This window comes from Quercus robur, chromosome 6 (assembly GCF_932294415.1).
Source record: "Quercus robur chromosome 6, dhQueRobu3.1, whole genome shotgun sequence".
Taxonomy (NCBI): domain Eukaryota; kingdom Viridiplantae; phylum Streptophyta; class Magnoliopsida; order Fagales; family Fagaceae; genus Quercus; species Quercus robur.
Genome location: NC_065539.1, coordinates 20,346,764 through 20,364,836, shown reverse-complemented (window position 1 = coordinate 20,364,836; position 18,073 = coordinate 20,346,764). Strand labels below are relative to the sequence as shown.

The 18,073-nt window shown below is 34.2% G+C and overlaps 3 protein-coding genes across 4 annotated transcripts; all 3 read left to right on the top strand.

Moving 5' to 3' along the window:
- Nucleotides 1-632: 632 nt before the first annotated feature.
- On the top strand, nucleotides 633-3,731 carry LOC126733183 (peptide methionine sulfoxide reductase A5). Of its 2 annotated transcripts, XM_050436392.1 has the most exons (5): nucleotides 633-1,050; nucleotides 2,187-2,299; nucleotides 2,383-2,527; nucleotides 3,204-3,375; nucleotides 3,444-3,731. In XM_050436392.1, exons 1-5 carry the CDS (start codon nucleotides 760-762, stop codon nucleotides 3,458-3,460), a joined length of 738 nt encoding a protein of 245 aa, XP_050292349.1. In that variant the 5' UTR covers nucleotides 633-759; the 3' UTR covers nucleotides 3,461-3,731. The 2 variants fall into 2 exon arrangements, with proteins under 2 accessions (XP_050292349.1, XP_050292348.1); XM_050436391.1 differs by having other exon boundaries at nucleotides 3,204-3,731.
- A 1,406-nt stretch (nucleotides 3,732-5,137) lies between these two features.
- Nucleotides 5,138-7,091, top strand: LOC126733182 (60S ribosomal protein L8-3-like). Its single transcript, XM_050436390.1, has 2 exons — nucleotides 5,138-5,653; nucleotides 6,518-7,091. The coding sequence occupies exons 1-2, from the start codon at nucleotides 5,214-5,216 to the stop codon at nucleotides 6,861-6,863; spliced, it is 786 nt and encodes a 261-aa protein (XP_050292347.1). The 5' UTR covers nucleotides 5,138-5,213; the 3' UTR covers nucleotides 6,864-7,091.
- Nucleotides 7,092-11,380: 4,289 nt separating this feature from the next.
- Nucleotides 11,381-14,270, top strand: LOC126733181 (peptidyl-prolyl cis-trans isomerase Pin1). The gene is made up of 2 exons (XM_050436388.1): nucleotides 11,381-11,845; nucleotides 13,873-14,270. Exons 1-2 carry the CDS (start codon nucleotides 11,593-11,595, stop codon nucleotides 13,995-13,997), a joined length of 378 nt encoding a protein of 125 aa, XP_050292345.1. The 5' UTR covers nucleotides 11,381-11,592; the 3' UTR covers nucleotides 13,998-14,270.
- Nucleotides 14,271-18,073: the final 3,803 nt, after the last annotated feature.

Sequence of the window (18,073 nt, the reverse complement as noted above, 5' to 3'; positions counted from 1 at the left end):
TCATCTATAAAGTGAAGAAATATTTTAAATTATAAGTTAAATGAACAATAAAATTACTATTAAAATTAAAAAAAAATTAAACAATGTCACAAAAGCACATTATGAAAGACTAGGTTTTCTTCAAAAATAAATTGAGAGAAAGGTTTTCTTCAATTTAGTACATTAGTTTGATAATAAAAAACAATTATCAATAGTAAAACTATCTCTTTATCTCTCTTAATATAAATAGGCATTATCGTCACGTCATACTCATACATAATTCAATATATATTTGTATTTTGATCGTTTAATTTAAATGAAATTCTATAAAAGTTTCAAGTCATCAATTGGTTTTTTTTGTAGGGGAGATTCCTCCAATATTTTATTCAACCAATTCTTTTAAAGATTCTCAAAATAAATAAATAAATAAATAAAAATTGGATCCCTTACATACACGATACATTAACTAGTTATTACTAAAAAAAAAAAAAAAAAAAAAAAAACTAGCTATTACTAAAATGGACCCGTCTTTAACCAAAAAAAAAAAGGACCCGTCGGTTTTGAACGGGCTCTTTTCCCATTGAACGTGGGCTTCCTTCTACGCTGGGCTTAAAACAAAAACCAGAAACAAAAACAAAACAAAAAATCCAAGCCGAACTCCAATCTATTTTTTCCCGTGTCAATAATTTTCCCTCAGAATCCCGTTTCGAAAATTAACGATTCTCATAACTGCGAATTTGACCAGCTCTTTCTCTCTCTCTGAGAGAATCTGATAAGCCAATGGTTTTTTTACAGAGCAGAGGCAATCTATTAATCTTTCTTCTCCTTACCACATGCGTGATTGATAAAGCACAATGCATCAGAATTCCGGATCGGATTTCGGAACCCGCGAGGGACCCACCTAGCCAGCAGCCCTTGAAAACAGCGGTTTTCGCTCTCGGAAGCTTTTGGAGGTCCGAATCCGTGTTCGGGTGCTTGAATGGGGTCGTACGGACCACAGTTGGTTATGCCGGCGGATCCAAATCCAACCCGGAGTACCGAAGCTTGGCCGATCACGCCGAGTCCGTCCAGGTCTCTCAACCCCCAAATTCTCAATTCCTCTCTTTTTTTTCTTCTTTTTTTTTCCATGGAATTTCTGTAATATAATTCTACATTGGTTTGTTAAATGTTACTGGTTTCATACTGAGCTTGAGCTCACAGCTAAATTAGATTTTACATGTTTAAGTTTTGTTCATGTTCCTCTTGAACAAGTTTGAGCTTGTTCTTATAACTTTTACTTTTCCTATCTAGTGACTAGGACTAAAATTATCAATGCATTATAGATAATAATTCGATATGATAGGAACTTATTTACAAACTAACCCAATCCAATCTCAAGTCCATATTAGTATATATTTTTAATTGAAACCCATAATCATGGGCTTGTTTAGGAACACATTATTATGTTTGAGCTTGGCTTCTAATATTCAAGCCTAAAATTAGGCTTGAGCTTAACTCATTTTCCAAATAAATGATCATAAACAAGCTTTTTTGAGCTGTTCATAATCGACTCGGTTAATTTATCGCCCTATTTGTTGCTGGATTGATAAGGGTTGTTTACTGGTCAACATATGGTATAAAATTCTCTAGGACGGACCTTTTAAAAGCGTGTTGGGAAAAATTATTCAATGCAAGAGCTATATGGGAATTTTTTGGCAAGTCTGGGAATGATCATATCATATGGGAATGAATACACATTTTCTTTTGAGGAATTCAATACGTACCATCTGTATGTAATGTCTTCCTCCCTATCGAACAAATTGTTATTACCTTCTATTCCGCCCAAAAGAATACCAAGTTTAATGTCGGTTTAAAACTTTACAGTTGCATATCTCTAGGTGTTGTATGCCTAAATCTTGTATTAGAAATTCAGTCATTACTGACTCTGTTAGCCTAAATTTGACTGGTGTATTTTGAATTCTTCCTTGTTAAATTGTACATGAACTGGGTTCACCATTGCCAATTGTATCTGTTTTGGGTTGGCATGTAAAGAAGGCTGGCCGTTGGAGCTACATTTACTTTGGATTTTGAATAGGGATTCTTGTCTCATTTGCTTTCATATCACTTATTTATGTGCTTCTCACTTGGAGTTTATTATCTTGCGTTTTCTTTTTCTGTTTGAATGATAAGGAAGTTTGTCTAATATAGCTTTTTTATCTCTGTAAAAGGTTGAGTATGATCCCAGGCTGATTAGTTTCAAACAACTTTTGGAGGTTTTCTGGTCCAGTCATGATTGTAGGCAAGTATTTGGTCAAGGTCCTGATGTGGGTAGCCAATACAGGTAAAATTGATGACCCCTCCAAAAGCAGATCCGTACTTCATAGAGACCTCATACTTACCAGCGAACTTCCCATATTTTAACAGGTCTATTATATTTACTAATGGAACTGAAGAGTCTAGAATGGCTGCTATCAGCAAAGAAAGAGAGCAAACTAAGTCAAGGAGCAGCATTGTGACTACTCAGATTCAACAGCTGGGAACGTTTTATCCTGCAGAGCCTGAACATCAGGTTTAGTATTTTGAATTATTGTATGATATTTAATATAAATTTTGTGGCTGATCTTCTAACTTTATAACCTTTGAAATCATCACACTGCTAAGTCCTCCCAGATTTCTGGTGTTGGAGTACTTAGGATGGTCTGTGAATTTGAATTTTAGAGTTGGATATAAATAGATGTGATTATGCAAAATGCCATTTTCTTTAAAACTTAAGAACAAGAAACATGAAGCAAGAAGATGAACTTCCTGAATTTGGTGGTGAGCTAACTTCTGTTTATGATAATATTTATTTGTTTATTATGTGGTGGCAATCATGATTAGAAGTGGATATGTTTAGCATCTGAATTTTAGAACATTTATGAGGTTTCAAAATTAGGGTTTTGCTCATTTTGTCATATTACTGAAAAAGGCCTGTGATAGTCTCACTTTTGTTGGGTTCGGAATTTGACCATCTTTTATGAAGTGATTTGTTATATGAGTCTGCTGTAGTTTTGTGTAGAGACTTTACTTTCACTACTCAATTGTCATTTATACATTCATTAAAAGAGCATTGCTGAGATATAGTTTAACTTTGAAGGATGGGAAGTCATGTAGCATTGGTAAATTCTGAAATTGCTTTATCAGATGTTAATTTCAACAATCTTTATTGAATGTCTGATCAACTTTCCATCTTCTAAAATTTTCAGAAATTTGAGCTCAAGCAAAATCCCTTCTTTCTTCAACTAATTGGAAACCTGCCAGAAGAGGAGCTTGAGAGGTCAAGTCTAGCCACAAAGCTAAATGGCTATGCTGCAGAACTTTGCCCTCCAAGGGTTCAGAAGCAGATTGATGCAAAAATAAATGACATTATGAGAAAAGGTTGGCCCATTTTAAGAGAATTGTAGTTTAGTCTTTTGGGGTATTAACTTTAGACAAATATGCTTCAGCTGACAAGCACCTGTGATCGCACAACAATCAATTTGAGCAATTTGCTGGAGCGTGCTGAATAGTTGGAAATTACAAGTTATTGGAAAGACGAGCTAACTGAGTTCATTGATTCAACCAGCAGGAAACAGGTATTAGAAATATAAGTGCCCCTCAAATTTTACCAGTGGTATTTGCTATTTGGTTGATGGAGATTTTAACCTCATAGGCATGCGATAACAGTTCACTGTCAAATCATTGGTTTGTGTAATTATTAATTTGAATAAGAGTTGTCTTTTTCTTCTTCCTTAGCGTGATTGTGTTTCTTATATCTGAGCCTTGGCTACGTTTGGTGTTGTTTAAATTGTCATTAAAAGGACTCTATTTTCTTTTTTCTTTTTTGGGAGTCTTTGTTTTGATTGGACGACTTTATGTGCAGAAACATTAGATAAATTGCATTCATATGGGTTATTGGGTTTCCGTACGAGTAAAATTGCACCGCAATGGCTTTCACATCTGCTCTTAGAACATTGTCCCTTGGTTATGTAACTTTTGTTCTGCGAGCCAACGCAAGAAAGAATAGTTTTGGAGTCATCCATATGGAACCTTTTTTTTTTAATTTATCCCATCCTTGTACTTTTACTAGTTCTTCTATTAACAAGTGGAGAAAGTCGATTACAATCCTGCAATCTTTTTTTGATAATCACAATCCAGCAATCTAATCGAGAAGTAATGGCTGCGCAAAGCGAGAAAATAGATCTTCCCTAGTGTGGAAGCATTGGCGGCACGAAGTGGTCTTAGCTATGGAGAAAATAGATTTTCTACCCACTAGCAGTGGCTGTCTCACACATTTCGCTCAAAGAGATGTGAGTACGATAACTATCTAATTAGAAATGCACAAGTTAATAATGAGAACAACGGGAGCACAATAGATACCTTATTGTTGGCCGTAACCAAATTAGAGTCTAACAAGTGCAATACTTAAGTTAACAAATCTACTCCTAGTTCATGCCAGGCGTTAACGCACTTATAAGCATAGAATATAACCTCTGAATTTCAAGAATATGAGAACATGTCTCCAAAAAACTACAAAAGTAACCACTACTCTTGTTCACGTGCTTTGTTTATTATCTTTGTACAAAGAAAAGTTCCTTTTATTCACTGTGCAAGGGACTATCATAAACATTCAAGTGATCGTCTCATGTTCTTGAATAGACATGCGAAATATTTATGTAACTTAATTACTCATGCCAACTTAGCATCCTTTTAATCATTGTGCAAGGGATTATCGTAAACGTTCATGTGATCGTTATATGTTTTTCTCAAATAAACATATATGAACTATTTCTGTAGTTCAGGTAATAATACTAACTTAGTTTTTAATAATATGAAGCCACTTGTCTCTCTCTAAAGGTTTTACGTTACTGTTATTATTTCAGATAAGATCTTCATATCATTGTTACTATGTCAGATAATATTATTAAGCCATGCGTAACCCAATTGAGAACTAATTCAAAAAAAAAAAAAATGGTAGAAAGAATTAATTCATGATATAATAATGTTGTTAGTTTGTTACAAAAGTGGACCTTTCTATCTTGAATGGCCTTTTTGCCTAGGAAATATGGGCTTCCTTTTCGTACTTTTTTTTCTCATTCGGGCCCATTGATAAAATATATAGGGTCTCTTCCCTCTAAACCCTAATTCCCTGTTGGTACTAGCATTTTCTCTGAGTCGGCCGTCACCACCAGTGCCAGTGCCAGAGCCAGAGCCAGAGGACAGAGAAAAAAGCTACAATGGGTCGTGTAATCAGAGCTCAGCGTAAGGGTGCTGGGTCTGTGTTCAAGTCCCATACCCACCATCGCAAGGGACCAGCAAGGTTCCGCAGCCTCGACTTTGGTGAGCGCAATGGGTACCTGAAGGGCGTGGTCACTGAGATCATTCACGACCCGGGTCGCGGTGCACCGCTCGCCCGGATCACTTTCCGCCACCCCTTCCGATACAAGAAGCAGAACGAGCTGTTCGTGGCCGCCGAGGGTATGTACACTGGTCAGTTCGTGTATTGTGGGAAAAAGGCTACTCTTGTTGTTGGCAATGTGTTGCCTCTCAGATCTATTCCTGAAGGAGCTGTGGTTTGCAACGTGGAGCATCATGTTGGTGACCGTGGTGTCTTCGCTAGGTGTTCTGGTGATTACGCTATTGTCATTAGTCACAACCCTGATAACGACACTAGCAGGTATATCTCCTTTGTCGTTTAAGATTAATTGTTTATATAGCTGCATTTTGTGGAAAATGTCTTTTTTAATGTATTGCTTTTGATTGATTACTTTTCTAATAGTTTTGTAGTTGGATTAGACTTGGTTGTTGGTTCTAATATGAATTGCTTGAGTGAGCTATGCGTTTTTGCCCAAATGTTCTAACTACTATTCCTTGCATAGCATATGCTTGCTTTCGATAAAGGAGCTTATTCATCTTCTGATATGTGGCTCTTTTGCTAATGCTAAGTACCTTTGTGAATGATCTGTTTGGTTAATGTTTACTCTTCTTGCATAACTCGAAACTTTTGGTCATTTGGTTCGGGTATTTGGTTGGCATTTGTTGATTTAGAGACTAGAGAGTCTTTAATCTTCTTTGAAATGAAATCCATTGCAAAAAGATAAATGATATAATGGCTGGAGTGTTGGGTTCCTTATAAGATCGTGGGAAAGAGAATGGGACTAGGGACTATAGGTTTACCACTCCAATCCCATATATTCATAAGATTCTGATCATTGAAGCTCCATGTTGTTGCACTGAACCAATAGTACCAATTTGCAAACTGATATGACGTATTTATCATCTTCTATATATATATATATAGAGAGAGAGAGAGAGAGAGAGTTCTTGTATTGTTTGTACCTTAAAGATTGTGATGCTTTTTATAGTAGCTTTGTATGTTTATGTTAAATCCTGATTACTGAGCACAATTTGCGTTTTTAGCATATTATTTTAAACATCTAAATTTGATTACTTTTGCTAAACTTGTGAGAATACATGACTTCTTGTGCTGACACCATCTATATAGCTGATCACCGGATTGTCTGTTTACTCAATTTAACAGGGTCAAACTCCCATCTGGTGCTAAGAAGATTGTTCCAAGTGGCTGCCGAGCTATGATTGGGCAGGTTGCTGGTGGAGGGAGAACTGAGAAGCCTCTTCTCAAGGCTGGTAATGCTTACCACAAGTTCAGAGTGAAGAGAAATTGCTGGCCCAAGGTACGTGGTGTGGCTATGAACCCAGTTGAGCATCCTCATGGAGGAGGTAACCACCAGCATATTGGGCATGCAAGTACTGTTAGGCGTGATGCACCTCCTGGTCAAAAGGTTGGTCTCATTGCTGCAAGGAGGACTGGTCGGCTCAGAGGACAAGCGGCTGCAACTGCTTCTAAAGCTGATAAGGGTTCTTAGAGATTATTATTCTTTTTTTCTGTTAATTGTGTCTTTTAGATATCTGGATTTTCCCATAGTAGATTAAAATCTAGACTAGCTGGTGAGCTTTGTTGCAGAAATTTTGTTTGGGTTGTGATAAACATCTTATCTATGACATTTGGTTTATGCACTCTCTGAAATTAGTCCAAATACACTATTTGTATTTCCGCTGATCAATGGATGATGGAGAGAACTCTTCACTGATTATATATGAGTATGGATTGTGCTTTATGCCAATTCTTTTCTTTGGAAACTCTGGAAGTTGCAGTAAATTGTAGGACATTAAGGTGTGGGGAGTGTCAGATACTAAGGTGTTGTGGTGGCCACAATGGAGGTATGGTGGTTATCTCCATTCTGTTTTACAGATGCTGAAATTCAGATGTTATAGAGAAGCCCAATTTTTCACTGGGACTTGACCTTTATTAGCATATGGTTATGACTATGAGCTATTCTTTCTTCTGCATGAGGATTTTAGGTAGATGTGGCAAACGGCCAGATCAAGTCAGTTCAATCGGGTTGCAAATCAAAATAGATTCGGTCAAAAGCAGTCATTTTAAGCGGATTAAAAATTGGTTTGAGTTGCTAGTACATTTTTTACATGAAAATTTTTTTATTTAGAAAATATGTATTTGCCATTTTGGAAAGTCACATAACAAATTACTTAATGTAAAATGTATTATTTTAAATTCACCACTCATATCAAGAATGAGCTTAGGTAAACAAATTAATTCTTGTTCAATAACCTTAAAATTATACAAATCTTAACATTACTAACCAAAGCAAAATAGCACAAAAATAAGTAACATAAATACACAAGTCTTATTTCTACACAATATCAATGTTCCAAAACATAAAACAAAATTACAATGACTTGTTGGATGACTCATTGGACAAAGAATAAAAACATATAAGAATTTTAGAATTTTGAAAATTAATTTTATAATCTATTATCAATCATGGTAAGCACTCTATTTCAATCTGAGAATATACATTAAAATTTGATTATTTACTTATTTCTAAATGGTTTTTTATATGAATATCATGACATTGTTAAGTAACACACACTCTAATTTATTTTGAAAAGCCATTTATTTTAGATATGAATTGTTAAAAAATAGGCCTAAGCACTTATAATTTATGTTAATTTCATTGATTTCACGCTTATAAATGTTTCTCGCACATATCTACAATGTTAAATATATGTTTTTAACACTATTGTAACCAGATTATATTAGTATATACTTTGTTATTTGATATCTAAAATTTTTTACTCATTACAAAGTGCATCAACCATTCATCTTTCAATTCATTTGCATGTAGTTATGTAAACGTCTCAATTGTTTCCTTAAAGCTCACAACAAACAATTAAACCAATATATTCTTAATTTTATTTATTTTTTACCAAAAAAAAAAAATTATTTGTTTGGGTCATGGGTTGGGTTGGGTCACAGGTCAACTCATTTTTTCTTCGATTCAAAAAATTAAGGTTTGGGTGGAGTATTTTCAGATTGGGTTAGCAAATTCTTATCTGTTTTGCCATGTCTAATTTTAGGGTCTCTTGTGTTGTTATGGGACTTAAATGCTTCAGGCCTAATTGACTTGATTCTCAAAGAACACTTTGGATAACAAATTAATAGTAAAAGAAAGAAGATAAAATAAAATTAGTCAAGGGATAAAGATTAAAGGAAAAGAAAGTTGATGTCAAAAATTAAGTTTTTGTGTCCATCTAAAGGATTGATAAAGCTTGATAAGATCTGTAGAGTTGATTCTATTAAATAAATTGCAATTTGCTATTGTTTTCTATTAAATGAATGACAAACTTTAGTTGTAGTCTAAGACTACAATTTATAATTTTACTCAATATATTTTTATTGGATATGAATTTTTTTATTTTTTTTTTAAGTTTCTATGCTTGCAAAATTTTCAGAAAATTAAAGATTAATAGTTATATTATCAATCAATAGTTTAAATTACAAATTTTTGTAGTTTAAAATTATACATAAAGAAATAAATTTATGAATTATATAGTAAATAGCTTCTAACTAGCACAAATTTGCCATGTGTTAAGAGTATAAAAAACATGCAATCTAACTATTAAATTTTCAAAATATGTAATTAAAAGAAGTTGTATCCTTATGTTACAATAAAGTTTGTGGCCAAATTTTGTTCTTAAATAAATTACTGCATTTTTTTTTTTTGTGGAGTAGAAGAAGAAATTACATGCAACCACTTGAGAATAAAACAAAATTATTATAATTTGGTAGCCTAACTTTTTATATATATATATATATAGAGAGAGAGAGAGAGAGAGAGTGAGTTTAGGTTAAAGTTATACATGGAACATGGTGTAACTCTAAACTATGTAACAACACTTAATAATTTTTTATTGAATGCAAATTTATCATTGGATTGGATTTTTTTTTTTCTTATACCCTACATGTTTGAAAAAATTCAAGATGATCTGAAATTAATAATTATGTTATTGATCAAATACTTAAATATATAAATCAATTATAATCTAAATTTCTGCTATAAAATTATATATCGTTCACATATAATAAATGCATTTGTTTTCATATATATTATTTATTCTATTTAAAATGACCTATGATGAATCTTTATAAGATTTATATAAGAAATAATGATTTGGACGTAGCTGAATTGGTACCTCCCCATGCACAAAGTGCTCGAGGGTCTAGGGGGGAAAGGGTTCAAGCTACGGGGTTAGCAGCATGTTGTAATTATTTCTCCAAAAAAAAAAAAAAAAAAATTCTTTGGCAACAATTAAAGCTAGGTAAAGATAAAAGCAAATTGAATTAGACACAATCAAGAATATCAAAGATACGGTCACAATTTATGTAAAGTTATGTGGGAACAATATATTAAATTATCTAATTAAAATCTAACACGTAGTTGCAATGGCCAATCAAGTAATTCTCTCTCTCTCTCTCTCTCTCTCTCTCTCTCTCTCTCTCTCTCTCTCTCTCTCTCTCTCTCTCTCTCTCTCTCTCTCTCTCTCTCTCTCTCTCTCTCTGGGCATTTCAAGAGGCTTTTTACATTTGCAACATTGACACAAAACCAACAACAACATTAGCTAAGTCAACAACCCTAATCCTCTTGTAACTATTAACTAATTAATTAGATAATTAGATGATTATTTTAAGCATTGACCAATAGGATTTAGACACTTGTCAATCATCTAGAAGGATGTCAATGACAAACAATTAGTATAAGTACCAGATTATAGTTACTTTATAATCAGTTTTTGTATGTGATTAAAAATAAGACTTGAGAGGGATTTTATTTGAGAACTTTGTGATTTTTGCAGAGGTGCCTAATCAACTATCAATGTGTTTTAAGCAACTCACCTTTCATCTAATTCTAAATCATATCACAGCCCATCACCTTCCTTGCATCAACTTGGTATAAGAGCTTAGAAACAATGAAAGGGTTGAATTGCTTAAAGCAATTAATAGGTGGATAATCACATCTGCGAGAACAAACAGTTCCAAAATAGCAAACAATTCATTCAATTACCAAAATGGATTACAGAATGAGAGACTACGTGTATTTATAAAACTAGTTTGAAACTAGAAGCCACTTGGATGAGTGCTAAGTGTCCTAATCCTAATAGCTATAGCTTAAACAATCATTTAACTGACGGACTAATCAGATACCAAATGATAAGAATGGTTGCTGGCTTGTAACTACCTACATCCCCTTGAAAAAATGTTGAACATGTGAAATGATGACTGAAGATACTCCTGCATCTCTCTCTCTCTCTCTCTCTCCATGTAATATAATTGAAGTTTTTTTAGAAGGATAATATAATTAAAGTTGATTCCTTGCATAGTATCCATAATAAGTATAATACATGGAACATAACATAATTTTTTATAAAAAAGAATATTAAAATGGAGTGCATATAATTTTTACGGAATGAATGGGAACAATTGTAGCTAAAACCCATCTTGAGAGGGGAAAGGATAAGTTAATACAGTTAGATTTTTGGGTTTTTTTTTTTTTTTTTGTTATACATATTTAACTCTTATCGTTTTTATTTTTTGAAAAAATTTAGGTAATCTTGCATCCCTACTCTATTTCAAGTTAATTTTTTTTTTTTTTAAATGGGCAAATATGATATATTATCTTATAAATGTGTTACAATAACATTCATAAATGGGCTTTGTCCCACATCGGATGCGTGAGTTTGTGTATGTATATTTATCACTAGCTCCACACAACTAACTGTTGTATGCGGTTTTAGTTGTGGCGTGTTAGTATTAAAAAAAAATTGTAACTTGTAATAAAGTTATAATTCATCAACTTAGCAACAATTATGAAATTGATTGTAATATAGAGTATATTGAGTGTGATTAGGATTACTATTGTAGTAGATGCCAGGAATTGCAAACGATCTAGACCATCAGCGTTGTGGTTCCATGTGGGCCAAAGAGCCCAGATCCAGAATACTCACCTTTATAAAAAGGCACAACTTGTAAAACCAAAATCCAAGTAGAAGCACTGCGCAGACAAGACTAACCTCAGAGATAACACTAACACAAAACCCTTGAGCTCGTGATCCTCAATCGACTCTGCCAAAATAGATTCCTCCGATCGCAAGCGAAAGAAAACCTCGTCGTCGATCTCATCGTCGAGAGACAAGGACAAGGACAAAGACAAGCACAAGCAAAAGAAGAAGACGAGAATGTCGTCATCGAAAACGACAACGACGACCAACCAGGTTAGAGCATCGCACATACTGATCAAACACCAAGGCTCTCGAAGAAAGGCTTCGTGGAAAGATCCAGAAGGCCGTGTTATCATGAACACCACCAGAGATAGCGCCGTGTCTCAGCTCAAATCCATCCGCGACGACATCGTTTCGGGCAAAGCCAAGTTCGACGACCTCGCCACTCGCTTGTCCGATTGCAGCTCCGCCAAGCGCGGCGGCGATCTTGGTCAGTTTTTACTTTTATTTTTAGATCTTGAATGTTATCGTTGAAAGCAATTGGAGAGGATGTGTTTGTTTGGTTTTGAATTATATTTTTGCTGTTTATGTTAAGGTTTAGATGTTTGGTAGGAGAGAAAATCAAAACAATTTTCACTTGTGCTAATTACAATAAGTTAAAGATAATTTCTTGAAATGCTTGCTCAAGCTAGGTAAAGTAGAGTACTTGTGATTCATATGCGAAACAAACAAAGGGGGCGGAACTTTGGTAAAAGATATAAGTGGAAAACTAAGGAAAAGGGCAAAAGAAAAGGTGAATTTTTTTTTTTTGTTCTTTCATATTAATATGGAAAAACTAAGAGCAGAAATAAATGTTGCAAGTGATAAAATTTAACAAAAAATGGGAAGAATTGTAAATGCGGTGCTGTGAAATCATGTTGTTCTTCTTATTTTTATGCAAATTGTGTTAAATGTTATCAGCAATATAATGTGACAGTCATGCATTCTACTTTATGTTTCTAAAACCTTGTATTTCATGTGTTGTGTGAATTGTATCACACATATCTTGAACCAATGGTGTGTTGTAACTATCACCTGCATAGATTGGGGGTTTAAATTTTTCTCAATTGAACTGCCCCCGACACATGCACAAGTGCATGTACATTTTAGTGTGCTTAAATTTTCTCAATTGAACTGCCCCCAACACACACGCATGCACGTACATTTTAGTTTGCTGAAATTTTCTCAATTGAACTGCCCCCAACACGGACAAGTGCACGTGCATTTTAGTTTGCAGAATTTATTGTCTGATCTTGACCTGATTTCCTTATTTGCTCAATTTCATTGTCTTATTTCTTGATTAGAACCTTATTTAATAGTACGTTACACTTGCACCCACTAGAGCCTCGCCATGCACCCGTTCTTTGGGAAGAGTTGTCCTTTGAGCTATTGCTCATTGGCAATTCGAACTTAAAGATAAATGGAAAACATGCCTTTTTAGTTATTTATATCTATGTTCTACATATTTTTTAAGGTACTGGTTATTTGTTTCAAATACTTGGGTGTCTTACATTCTGATTGATTTCAATATGACTTCTCTTTCTATTTCATCCATCAAAATTTATTTTGATTTGGCAATCTAGATAAGGATTTTTGGTTTTCCTGTTTACTAAAACTCATTTTTTCCAGCACTTTTCTGCAACTTTCCTATTATGATATAATCTAATTTTTTTAGATCAATCATTCTTCCCTTTTTCCGGGGGGATTTTGTGAAATATCTGCCTTGTCAATCTCTATAAATAGTATTCTTTATGGTAAGTAAATTTTTAGTAACAATAATATTATCTGTAATGCTGTGGCAACTTCCATTTCAGACTTTTTTTTTGTGGGCGGGGGGAGGGGGTGGGGGGTGATTATTTGAGAATTGAGATAGAACCTCACTATCATGTCATTGCCCCAAGTGCAAAGATAGTAGTTTCTCATCTTCCTTTTTCTCCATTTCCCCCTTTGCTTGTAAATGGGTTTCTTTTCCATTAATTGGTGATGTTAGAATCTGGGGCAATCAGAATTGCATTTACACAAACAGGCAATTACGAATATCCACATAACACACAAAGTTTAACGTGGTTAGGCCATCTCCATGACTACATCTATGGGCAACAGCTAGCAAAATCCATTAGAAATAGTATGGATTACAATTTCAAACCAAACTGTACCTAAAAACTCACATATAACACAGAAAATCTCACAAACACAAAGACACTCAAAACTTTCACAAACTCAGTCCAACTCAAATCCTGTTACACCCAAAACAAACATGAAATACCTACTAACAAGTTTGCTCGTAAGGCATATTCCTTTTCTGACTGCAAGGACTTTTGTGCATGCCCGTGAAGTATCTTCCTACTTATCTCTTTCAGTCTCTGACATAATTTTGATTTTTACATACTACTTTTGGAGCTTGTCTGATATTAGAATTGGATACCATCACAACTTATACTGGTCTAAACAAAGCTGTATTTTAAATATTTGCTGCAGGTCCTTTTGGCAGGGGCCAGATGCAGAAGCCTTTTGAAGAAGCAACTTATGCTCTCAAGGTTGGTGAGATAAGTGACATTGTGGATACTGACAGTGGAGTCCACATTATCATGAGAACTGGTTGACCATTTATGGAGAAACTGTTGGGCATATTTGAACATTAATTAGTGTGCTGAGCGAACAGATTTATGTATCTTTCTCAAATATAATTTGCTCATTGTCAGAGCAACACAACCCTCGCATGAATCATTGATAATTTGGTACTAAAAAGATTGGTCTGACCAATGTGTTTGGGAAGTTTATGTTGTTTCTTATAAAACAATAATTATTTCAAGTTCTTGGTTGGGATGTTATGAACTTATGGTTGTCCTAATGATGAAAGCTTTCGGTTTGATTTCTTTCTTTGTGTGTCTGTGTCCATTTCATTCGTTTGAAGATTAATTAGTGCTGCATAATTGAGTAATTCTGAGAGCTTGACTTCCATTTAGTCTTGGGTCTTTTAAATGCTGATATACATACACACGCGTGCGATAGAATTTTGATCTATGGTGTCGGCTTTATAATGGTTGTTCTCTAGCAAGAATTCATAGGTCTTTTAAGTACTTGAAGCTGAGTGCATGGGACTATAATAAATTGTTTTGGATACGAAGTACACGAAATTGTAGGTGTAGGTCATATTGATGGCTAAGACCTACAAGTCTAAAAAGTTCTATCTGAGAAATATTAGTTGATTTTTGTTTTGTTTTTTATTTTTAATTTTTAGAAAACAAAGTTTGACTATAAATTTGGTTGTAGTCTTAACCAACAACTAACAATAAAAAGATGGCATGTATAACTATCATATTCATATGGCTTACTAAATTACATTTAAGTTATTGTATGTAATCATTTTAAGTGAGTCATGTCATGTGAATTGCACATTATAGGGACACATTATCTTTTTATTATTGGTTGTAGTCTCTAAGGTTACAACCAAATTTGTAGTCAAATTTTGTCCATATAATTGGGCATGATTATATTGATTAACGATTATTTGAATATTTTAATCTTAAATGTAGAACTTGAGAGTTTCAACGTATGTATGCATAAATAAAAACCACAACATAAATAAATAAAAGATACTAAAAAATACAAATTAATTTTTGAAAATGTAAATGTCCTGTCATTAGTCATGTATGTTTTATTTGATCTATTTTTTGGGGGGTAAACTACACCACCCTACTTTGAGGTTTTACAAAGTTATACTCCACCCAAATTATACAAGAAATAACACTCCCTCTTGAGGCTTGTATAAATGCAACAATGGAGTCCAAACCCTTTTAAAGTGTTATTTTATTAACAAAATATTCTATTTTTAGAAAAGATTCTTATCCAAATTATGGACAAAATGAAACTCTCATCCCTTTAAAGTTCTTTATAATAGTAGAATATTTCATTAATGAAAACTAAACAATTAGATTTATACAAACCTCAAGGGAGGGGGGTGTCATTTCATAAACCTTAATGAAAGTTGGTGTAAATTACCTTTTTATTTTTTTTTATTATAAAAATAAAATTAAATAGTAAGTTACATAGATGGGCATTGAGCCTATATCCTTACCCTCTATCTTGCTTTTTCAAGGAGAGGAAGTTCCATTTGAATTAGAACTCATTTGCATATTAGTTCATTCTTTTTTTTTTAGATAATATGGAATCTCACCAAGAGAGGGTCCTTTGTACTCACCCCAAGGAGTAAACTCTGGATTCACGACCCCATTTGTCACATTAGGCATAATGCATTTCTACTCAACTCACACCTTTAATGGGTAATTGAAAGAAAAATTAATAGTAAATGTCTAATTATTGGGACTTTACAATGAATGTAAGTCTTTTAAGGTGAAATCACGTTAATTGATTGGGTTCTCTCTCTCTCTCCTATTTCTTGTTTCCTATTTTGGAGAGAGAAAAATAGCATTGCATAATGTTTGTGGGGTTATGGTTAATACGAGGATTGTAAAGACCAACTTGCCAACAAACTATATACAAACTTTAGTGTTGGCATTGCAAAAATAAGAACTACAAGACTATACTTATCTAAAAAAAAAAACTACAAAGACTTTATTGACTATAAGAGTCTGATTGGTTGGAGTGAAAATAGAGAGGAGAGAAAATGGAAAAGATGAGTGTTTGGTTGGAAAGGGAAGGAGGGAGAAAATGGTGGGACCTTATAGTTCTCTCCGGGCCCACCAAATTTCAGCCCCCATTTTGGAGAGAAAATAGGAGAGAAGAGAGGGGCTGATGATAATTACCATTTTGCCCCCACTCCTTAGGGATGGCAATTTTGCCCTGCCACTCCTCGCTTCACCCCACGCGGATTTTCCCCACCCCGCAAAGGTGGTGCGGCGGCGATGGGGTAAGATTTTAGCTCCACACCACGGGACGGGATGAGAATGAGTTTAGATTTTTTAGACCAACCCCACCCCGCCCCTCCCCGTCCAAGCCCCACCTCACATTGCTAAGAGTTATAATTGTAATTTTTTCATACATTAAAACCCTACTATTTAAATAAACATATCAATATTAGCTTATTTTATTCTACCCAATGTGATTCTCTGACTTTATTTTATTATGTGTTATATTATGATTTTTTTTTTTTTTTTTTGTGATTGTCTTGTTAAACACTTCGATATATTATTCAATTTTTTTTTTTCTAAAATTTGATTTGATTTGATGGAATGAATTTAGTTGTAATTTTAAGTATATTTTTATTAATGAAATAGGTTTCATTAAAAAAATTGTACTAGTTGTAGGGAAAATGAACAAAAAGTAAAGTTTTATGGGATGGGGAGGGGCTTCATGGGGCCCCAAGGGGCAGGGATGGGGTGAGAAAGTTTTCCCTATCATGCAGGGCGGGGCGAGGACGGGGCAAGACAAAACCATGCAAGGTGAGGATGAAAACCCCATCTTTCGGCCCTGCCCCGTCCCATTGTCATCCCTACCACTCATTCCCTCACTATTTAACATTAACTCTCTCCTTTTTTTTTCTTTTTTCTTTTTTTTCCTTTGAAGTTAACATTTGGAATAATTTATCTATACCCAACTCCAGTTTTTTTTTTCCCTAATAAAATATTTATATAAAAAATTATTTAATAGCGCATGAAAGTATATTTTTACAATCACCATTTTCTATCTCATCACCATTTTCTATTATTATTTTTTTTTTCTTCCTTTCAACTAAACGGACCCTAAGGCTAAATTTAGGGGAACCCAAATGTAATTTAGCCAATGTAAAATATTTGTCTAATCCCACTTCCAATACACATAAAAGTGTCCACACGTAAAGACTAGTGTGTAAATAAGAAATTAATTTGTCCAATCATATTAAAAAAAAAAAAAAAAAAAAAAAAAAAAAAAAAAAAAGAGAAACCATCCCAACAACCTAGATTCATTCCTTTTACTAAAATGCATCACATTTTATCTAAGAAGCATGCGCACCCCAAAATACCTTTGATTTTAGAAATAATTTTTTAGATTTTACTTATTTTAAGAACTTAAAGGTAAAGATGTTAATTTATTAATAAAATAAAGGGTAAAATACTATTTTGGTTTCTAAATTTTACCAAAAGTTTATGTGGGGCCAGAAAATTCATGGCCCAGACCCGCTCTACATCAGGGCCCAAGGCCTGATCTGAGGAGACCTATTGTCAAAGATGAGTTTAATGCAGGGATAAGATTAGTGAAAAGACTGCCAATACTGTAGTAGAGAACTTTGTGCCTGACAGGCCCCTATTCTTGACCATGCTATTCAACCTTTACGTCTACTCCCAACCACTTGAGGTATGGGCTGATAGGACAAGTCCTCTTCCCAGAAGGTAAAGCTTACACGTGGACCCTAAAGAGAGGAAGGAATACGAGTATAAAAGGAAACGAAAGCCAAGAGAAAAAAAAAAAAAAAAAAAAGGAGGAGAAGAATGGGAAGAACTTGATGCTCCTCGGACTAAGTTCGAGGAGTCCAACCCTTCAGGCTACATCGTTGTAGGGCTTTGATGTTCAGACCGAACCCCCTTCTACATGAGCCCCCCTAAAATCAGGACCGGACCGTTGCCCAACGATCAAAGGCAAGCCTTTTAAACCCATTCTCTACAAATCATATTGTGAGGGATCTTTTATGTACGAGCCCAATGTCATTCTTGGGCCGTTAAATAATCGTGTCCTTATAGTT

Excerpts from the sequence above, each read along its gene's own strand:
- LOC126733183 (XM_050436391.1), top strand. The coding sequence starts at position 760 with ATGGTTTTTTTACAGAGCAGAGGCAATCTATTAATCTTTCTTCTCCTT. Across the intron at positions 1,051-2,186 it reads ATCACGCCGAGTCCGTCCAG|GTTGAGTATGATCCCAGGCT; the intron begins GTCTCTCAACCC and ends TCTCTGTAAAAG. Across the intron at positions 2,300-2,382 it reads GATGTGGGTAGCCAATACAG|GTCTATTATATTTACTAATG; the intron begins GTAAAATTGATG and ends ATATTTTAACAG.
- LOC126733182 (XM_050436390.1), top strand. The coding sequence starts at position 5,214 with ATGGGTCGTGTAATCAGAGCTCAGCGTAAGGGTGCTGGGTCTGTGTTC. Across the intron at positions 5,654-6,517 it reads CCTGATAACGACACTAGCAG|GGTCAAACTCCCATCTGGTG; the intron begins GTATATCTCCTT and ends TCAATTTAACAG.
- LOC126733181 (XM_050436388.1), top strand. The coding sequence starts at position 11,593 with ATGTCGTCATCGAAAACGACAACGACGACCAACCAGGTTAGAGCATCG. Across the intron at positions 11,846-13,872 it reads CAAGCGCGGCGGCGATCTTG|GTCCTTTTGGCAGGGGCCAG; the intron begins GTCAGTTTTTAC and ends TATTTGCTGCAG.